General features: G+C 52.9%; 2 protein-coding genes across 2 annotated transcripts in view; one reads left to right on the forward strand and one right to left on the reverse strand.

Annotated features, from left to right (window-relative positions):
- Positions 1-1039: 1039 nt before the first annotated feature.
- GFRA2 (GDNF family receptor alpha 2) lies at positions 1040-3779 on the reverse strand (the record flags this gene model as incomplete). The annotated part of the gene is made up of 5 exons (XM_050982932.1): positions 1040-2108; positions 2236-2289; positions 3201-3376; positions 3453-3593; positions 3668-3779. Coding segments are annotated over 5 exons (612 nt in total), but the record flags the coding sequence as incomplete, so codon positions are not given.
- Positions 3780-6574: 2795 nt separating this feature from the next.
- Positions 6575-8205, forward strand: part of DOK2 (docking protein 2) — a 7229-nt gene continuing 5598 nt past the window's right edge. Inside the window, exon 1 of the mRNA XM_050982759.1 lies at positions 6575-7027. Within this exon, the coding sequence (XP_050838716.1) occupies positions 6575-7027 (453 nt within the window). The remainder of the gene's footprint in view (positions 7028-8205) is intronic.

Here is an 8205-nt window from a genome sequence, read left to right on the forward strand (position 1 = left end):
CCAGCTTTCCCAGGGAAACCCCCCAGCTCCAGGAAGAAATCCCTGCTGGATTTTCCAGCCTCCTTCCCAAGGAAACGCGGCAGCGCTCAGGGCTCCCAGCCCAAACTGAGAACACCCAGATTTGGGAATCACCCTCACGAGAGATCCCAAATTTTGCTGTGGAGCTCCCAAATCCCTTTTTTTTTTTGGCTGCCCCACACCCGGCTCCAGCTCAGAGCTGCCCCATCCCGAAAAAAAGCAGCCCGGGATTGCGGCAGGAATTCCAGGAGAGACAGGATTTGTTTGTGTCTCCTGTGCCAGCTCCCACATCCCCCTGTTGGATTTTCCATGCTGGAAAAGGGAATGTTCATCCCTCCCTCCCCTCTCCATCAGCTCCAGCCCCCCACAAGCAGCTCTGGGATCCTTCCATCCCATTTTCCACATCCCTGGAATGTCCAAGGCCTGCTTGGGGCAAGCTGGGATAATGGGAATTGTCCCAGTCCATGGCAGAGGCTGGAATGAGGTGATTTTTAAACTCCATCCCAGTCTGGAATTTTGTGATTCCACAATTTTACCACCCCCAGGCTCCCAAGATTCCCCAAATCCCTTTTTCCACAGGCACAGCCGGATGGGAATTGACATTTCCGCTCCCCAAATAAAAATCCATGGCACCAAATAAAAGTCCCAAATAAATAAAAAACCTCCAGCCCCTGACTCTTCCTCTTCCCAAATCCCAACATTTTCAGCACTGCCAGGTTGTCTTGGGAGAAAAAATTTCCAAGGGGCTGGAATTTGAAACCTGAAATTCTTGCGCATAAAAATTCCCAAAATACCCCCAGAAAATGGGAATGTGGCAGCTCCTTGGGAATTTTTTCCTGTTTTTTTTTTTGTCTCCTGCAGGAAAAATAAAAAAAAGCTGGGAATTGCTGATTTCCAACCCAAATCCTGGCATTCCTGCAGGTGAAGGATTCCCCATTTTCCACCCTGCCCCCAGATATGGGGATTTTTATGGAATCCTGGATTTTAGGGCTGTTTCATTCCTTGGTTTGTTCTCCTTGGTTTATTTTGGTTTTTCTTTTTTTTTTTCCATTATAGACATCGTTAAAAAAAATAAATTTTCCAAGAATACATTTGGAAGTTGTCGCGGGAATCAGAGGGATTTTAAAAAATTAAAAATAAAAAAAATTAAAAAATAAAAAAAAAGAGGGAAAATAAAGGGAAAAATGGGAATTAAAAAGCCACAGCAAGGGTAGGGTTGTGTATATGGGAATATCCATGTGTTCTATGTATATAGGAAATAAAGTGGAGAGGGAAAATCGGGAATTCCGACCCTGGATGGGTCAAATTCCACTCCCAACCCAAACTCCAAATAAAAAAAAAAACTTAAAAAAAAAAAAATGGAACCTCTTCCCCTGGAATGATTGAAAACATCAGCACAACCTCACACGTTTCACACCAGTTTCTTTTCTCTTCCATTCGGAATCTCTCCGAGGAAAAATCCCAACCAAAATCCCCCAAAAACCAACGGGAAGAGCTGCGGGAGTCCCCTCCAGGTGGCTCCCGATGGCGCCTCCATCCTCCGGGATGTTCCCATGCGGAATCCTCGTTGTCCCCAGTGCAAAGAATCCTGAAATTCACCTTTCCCAAAGCCTTTCTCCAACTTTTTCCCCCTCCCTGGCTCCACTGGCAGCTCCAGTCCCCCATTCCAGGCCTATTCCAGGCAGTTTTCCCAGGAGCCGCTCCGGAAAACCAACCCAGAAAAGACCAAAAAAAAAAAAAAAAAAAAATCCCCCAAAAAAACGGGAAAAATGAAAAGTAGGAAGAAAACCACCAAAGTTTCCCAGCGTGGTGAAGGCTCCTCCTGCCTCTCCAGAGCTCGGCATTCCCGGGATTTGGGAGCGTTCCAGTCTCCGGCACGAGGGCGGCAGCGGTGGGCACTGGTGGCACTGGTGGCACTGGTCCGAGCGTCCCCGTCCCACCGGCCGCTCCTTCCTGCCCCTCTATAGCCCCAGGGCCGGGATCAGGATGGGAATGAGGAGAAGGATCCGGCTCTCCCGCTGCCGGCTGCTTCCCGCCTTGGGATCCATGAAAGTCTTCTGGTCCGGCATCACATCCGTGGTCAGCTGGGCCTGGCGAGGAGGGACGGGAGTGGGGTTTTAGGGAAAAGCATCCCAAAGTTGGGAAACACCTCCCAGCTGGCATTCCCAAGCTGTTTGCTTTGGGAAAGAATTCCCAGCCCCGGGATCCTCCAAGTACCTGGGAGTAGCACAAGCTCTGCTCCTTGGATTTGTTGGGCTTCAGGCCTTGTTCCTGGCAGGAGAAATTGGGAATGGTTAGGGGAGGAATGTGCCCCTGGAGCTGGTTTGGGATCCTGAATTTCCCTGTGGGAATCAGCTCGGAGCGGGTGATGGAGCACAGGGAGATTTGGGAATGGTTCATCCCATCTCCACAGGGAGCCCAGGGGTTTCTGTGGATCCTGCCCCACTGCCACTGTGATCCTGCCAGGAATCCTGCCTGGAATCCTGTCTGGAATGCTGGGATACCCCACCAGTCCCCATCCTACTCCTCTGCATTCCTGGGACATCCCCAGCCATTCCCCAATCCCATTTCCCTCCCATTCCTGGGACATCTCCAGCCATTCCCCAATCCCATTTCCCTCCCATTCCTGGGACATCTCCAGCCATTCCCCAATCCCATTTCCCTCCCATTCCTGGGACATCCCCAGCCATTCCCCAATCCCACTTCCCTGCATTTCTGGAACATTCCCCAATCCCATTTCCCTCCCATTCCTGAGACATCCCCAGCCATTCCCCAATCCCATTTTTCTCCCATTCCTGGGACATCCCCAGCCATTCCCCAATCCCATTTTTCTCCCATTCCTGGGACATCCCCAGCCATTCCCCAATCCCATTTCCCTCCTACTCCCTTTCCACCCATGGAACAAAACATGGACGCCCAAGCCCAGCACTCGGCAAGACAACACGGATTTTCCAGATTTCCCAAAAAACCACGGAATTCCAGCTCCCAAATGAGGAGAAGTCGAGCTCAGGGAGCCCCCTTGGCAGGTGAGGGGTGAGACGGGCGGGGAATCCCATTTCCCTCCCCAGACCGTGCCCGGATCCTTCCAGCCCCCGGGTGAGTCCGAGCAGGACATTTTCCCATTCGGAATGCTGCCACACCCCCACCAGTGCTCCCAGTTTGCGGCAGGGACTGGGCCCCACCTGGAGGGAGGTGCAGGTGCTGATGACGCTCGTGTCGTAGGCGGTGTTGCTGTCGTTGACATCGTCCGGCAGCTCCGGGCTCTTCTCCACCTTCGGCAGCGCCGTCACGGCGGGATTGGGATTTTTGGGAGCCAGGTTCACGTCGGTGCCGTTCCCAAAAGCTTGGATGGCGTTTCCTAACAGCGGGAGAGGTTTAAGAAGGATGGGAATGATAGAACAAGGTAAAAGGGGCGGGGCGGGGAAGCGCCTTACGGAGACAGGGATTTTCCGTGAAATCCCGCAGGAATTTCTCGCACTCCTCCTCCATATTCCCGCTGCCTTTGCAGGAGCACCAGGGCGAGATGGTGATGCTGGTGGTGCTGGCGTCCACGTAGTTGGGGGTGATGTCAAAGCCTGGCGAGGAGGAGGGAACGGGGATGAAATCCCAGCGGGAAAAGCCATTCCCGATCCCGACTCCCGGCACTCACCGATGAGCCCTGCGTAGGAGCCCAGGCACGCCTGGAAGTTGTCCCCAGGACAGCTGGTCAGGGACTGGAAGGTGGCCTGGCAGTTGGTGTGGAAATCGGCCAGCCGGGATCTGCAGAGGAGGAAAAGTGGGAAAACAACGGGATTTCAGCGCCGGTTCCATCCCAGAGCGACTCCACAGCCAGCGGGAATTTTTGAACGGAATAAAAGTGCCCTATTCCCAACATCCCCACACAAGCTGTGAAATTCCAGGGCAATTCAGGCTCTCCAGCTGGGTTATCCAAGTGCTTCCAAGAGGAGACAGGATCCTGGGAATGGCCATGCTCATCCACACCTCAGATCCCAATGAACAGCAAAACCACCAGAGGAATGTCCTCGGGAAGGGATGGGATTGGGGTGGTTTGAGGGGCTGCTCCCTGATGGGGGTGGGAGGATGGGGAAGGAGGAAGAGCTTGGGATAAAGCAGGAATTCCAGGGAAAATCAGGATTCTGCAGTTCTGCCGTGGTGCGTGAGACAAGGAGGAAACTTTCTCCCTCTCCTTCTTCCTGGAAATAAAACTCCCCCACCAGGAGCGTTGTTTCCACGTTTATTTTCCTTCCTTGTGACTCAGCCCATGGAAAACTCCCCACAGAGCGGAGAGGCTCCATCCCACTCCCATTCCCGGGGCAGATCCTCAACTCCTGGAAGGGAATTTTCCTTGCACAAAGCCCAGAAAAGCTTCTCCAGCATTTTTATCTTTTGGGGAAGCTCCATCCTCCCTGCAGCCAGACCTCAGCTCCAGGGTGGGGATGGCAGAAATCCAAAAACCTGCTCCTTCCACAGCTTCTCTGCGGGAGAGGAATAAAACTTTCCGACAGCATTTCCCTCTCTTCCCAAATCCGAGACGAAGGGACGTCAATTCCCCGCAGGAAGCACGGCGAGTTCAGCGCGGAGCGCCAGGAAAATTTGTCACCGCTGCTCCCCGGAGCTCCACTCCCGGCCCGGAGCATCCTCCGAGGCAAATGTTATTCCTTTCATAATCCATGAGGATGCAGCTGGGAAATCCTTCAGGAATATCCAAGCCAGATGTCACTCTTCCCCTTGGACACGGCGACTTTGGAAGCCGCCGGGTGGGATTCGCTGCCAGGAATAAAACTCGGCCTGGGCCCGGCGGGTTTTGGCTTTCAAGGGCTCCAAAGAAATGAAAAAAAAGGGAAAGGAGAAGGAGCCAAGTCCATCTTAGCGGGAACAAGGAGGGATCGGTGCCAAATGGCTGCTGGCAGCTGGAGGAGGCAGGTGGGGACGGCTTGGAAAAGTTGGGAAGAGCTGGGCTGGCTCGGGATGAGGGATGGAGGAGGATTTTCCTAAGAGTTGCCTCCCCCTCCCAAAAAAAACTCCAAAGGAGTGGAAGAAAAGGGATTAAAAATATTAATTCTGGATACACCGGCAGATCTGCCATCCCAAACCTGCTCCAAGGGCTGCATTCCCAATCAGGGGCTTCCAAACTGCTCCTCTTGGATTCCTGCAGGAAAAGCGCCAGGAAAGGATCCTGGGGTTGAACAGGCCCTGCTCCCAAATCCAGGCACTTCCCAAGGACCTGGATTCCTGGATTCCTTTAAATATCCTGGATTTAAGGGGCTTTTCAATTCCATACCTTTCATTCCCAGTGCATGAATCCCAAATTTCAGGACTCTGTGCACCTGTACATTTATCCCAAGTGCTCAGATCCCAAATTTAAGGGACTCTGCATTCCTACACAAACACCTGGTGGCAATATCCCAAATTTAGGGGACTTTCAGTACCTGTGCATTTATCCCAGGTGCATAAATCCCAAATTTAGGGGATTTTTATTCCTGTCCTCCCACCCCCAGCACACATATCCCAAATTTAGGGGACTTCAAGCATCCCTACAGAACCCACCTGCCTCCAGCTCCTCTCCCATTCCCTTTTTTCCTCCAGGAATTCAAAACCCCACTGGCTCTGACATTAAAATTTACCAAACACGGAGGTTTTGGGATGGGTTTGGGGTTTTTTAAATGATTTTTTCAAGTGCTTAATTGAGTGTTAAATACTCCCCTCCCCCCGAGCCGCGGTGATAACTCAGCACACATCCAACCCAACAGCATCCTGCTCCTGAATATTTCATGGAAAAGACACCGGGATTCCTCCAGAGGTGGATTTTTTTTTTTTTTTAATTATTATTTTTCATTTTATGGGGATTGAGGGAATTTTAAAAAAATCAAAAAAAGCTGGGAGAAATCTGCTCCCCCTCTCCTGCCCAGCTGGGGATGTTCAGGAAGCTGCGACAACACGGAAAAAACTCGGCGAGACACGAAAATCCCGCTGGGCATCGCTCTCCCAACATTCCCATCCTGCTGGAGAGGGATTCTTTTGAAGCTGGGAGATGCTGAGATTCAAAAAAATTCCCCTCAAACGCTCCCAGGTAAATTCAAAGAGTCCCAGGGAGGGGGAGCAGCTGAAGGAAAGAGGGAAGCTGGAATAAAAGTCGGCTTTTGTGGATGACCCGCTGCCAAATCGAGCGAGGAGTTGGCAGGGGAGGGGAGGAAAGATCAAGGGATGGATTTGTTTTATCCAGGAGAAGTTGTCTGGGGAGAGGAGTCACCGGTTCTGGGCTGAGCCACGGGAGGCTGGAGGGAAAAAGGGAATTTTCTCTTGGAGTTCTGAGGCTCTCGGCCTCAATTCCAGAGGAATTTCCGCATGGAAAGGGGGTCAGGCTTGGGAAGGGGCTGCCCCTGGGGGGTTTGGAGTCTCCATCGCTGGAGGTGTCCAGGGAACACCTGGAGGTGTCCAGGGAACCCCTCAAGGCATGCAAGGAACCCCAGGGAACCCCTCAAGGTGTGCAAGGAACACCTGGAGGTGTCCAGGGAACCCCTGGAGGTGTCCAGGGAACCCCTGGAGGTATCCAGGGATGACCTGGACATGCCCAAAGAAAAACCTGGAGGTATCCAAGGAACCCTTGGAGGTATCCAAGGAACCCCTGGAGGTGCCCAAGGAACCCCTGGAGGTGCCCAGGGATGACTTGGAGGTGTCCAGGGAATGCCTGGAGATGCCCAAGGAACCACTGGAGATGCCCAAAGAACCCCCTGAGGTATCCAGGGATGACCTGGAGGTGCCCAAGGGACACCTGGAGGTGTCCAGGGAATGCCTGGAGATGCCCAAGGATGACCTGGAGATGTCCAAGGAATCCCTGGAGGCATCCACGGATGGCCTGGAGGTGCCCAGGGAACCTTTCAAGGTGCCCAAGGAATCCCCGGAGGTGCCCAAGGAACCCCTTGAGACATCCAGGGATGACCTGGAGGTGCCCAGGGAGCCCCTGGAGGTGCCCAGGAAACCCCTCAAGGTGCCCAAGGAATGCCAGGAGGTGCCACTCAGAGCTCTGGGATGGGGACAAAGCATGGACCAAAGGTTGGACTCTGATCCTGGAGGACTTTTCCAGCCTCTGGAATTCCTTGCTCAGGCCTATGGACACGGCAGGAAAAACCACAAACCCACAACCAACCGAGGGAGAAACTCCCAGAGCAGAGCAAACCCAGCGAGAGGGAAAACAATTAGGGCAGAACCTCCAAGTCAGCCGCTACTCATTAACAATTGTCACTAATTAACAATTTCGTTCTCCCCGCGCATTTCAGGCCGCCACGTTTCCATCCAGCGCCGAGATCAGCGACTCCAAGGCCTTTTTTGGGTGGGTTTTTTCCCATCCTGGAGCCCTGCAGCTCCCCAGGAAGGGGAGGACGGAGCGCAGGCACCGTTTGATTTTAATTGCGGGCCCGTTCTGTCCCATTGAGCCGCTAACTGAGCCCAACAGGAGATTGTGTTTACACAAGCAAAGCCCGGCTCAAGACAGACTCGCTGTCACATTAAGTCAATACTCGGGAAGCCTCTCGAGTTAATTATTCAGCGAGAATTGACTGATTCTCGTGGTAAGAGCCCGGAGAGCCCGCAGGGAGCCGAGCCCTCCCCCAGCCTCCTCCTCATGCCGGGGAACCCCCCCTCGGGTGCTGCCCCTCTGCTTGGAAACCCACCAGATTTGGGGATTTTCGCTGATTTCTCCGGATTTCTCCAAGCTCTCCCAGCTCCTGTTAAATCCAGGAGGAATTTTTCCCTTCTCCTCTTCTTCCTCAGCTGCCTCCACAATTGAAGGATTCCCCCCTGGTGCTGCCCCTCCACTTCCCAAATCCACCAGATTTGGGGATTTTCACTGATTTCCCAATCCCAAACTGGGTTTGGAGGCTCCTCCACATCCTGTCCCTCAGAACCCAAGCTCTCCCAGCTCCTGTTAAATCCAGGAGGAATTTTTCTCTGTTCCTTCTTATTTTCTCCTTCCCCAACCTCCTCCACACATGGGGGACCCTCTCAGTGCTGCCCCTCTGCTTCCCAAATCCACCAGATTTAGGGATTTTCAGAGATTCCTCAATCCCAAACCGGGTTTGGAGACTCCTCCACTCCCCTCCAAACCCGAGCTCTCCCAGCTCCCATTAAATCCTGGAGGAATTTTCCCCTGTTCCATCTTCTTTTCCTGCTCCTTCTTTTGTTCTTCAC

The sequence above is a fragment of the Serinus canaria genome, chromosome 22, assembly GCF_022539315.1.
Source record: "Serinus canaria isolate serCan28SL12 chromosome 22, serCan2020, whole genome shotgun sequence".
Taxonomy (NCBI): Eukaryota; Metazoa; Chordata; class Aves; order Passeriformes; family Fringillidae; genus Serinus; species Serinus canaria.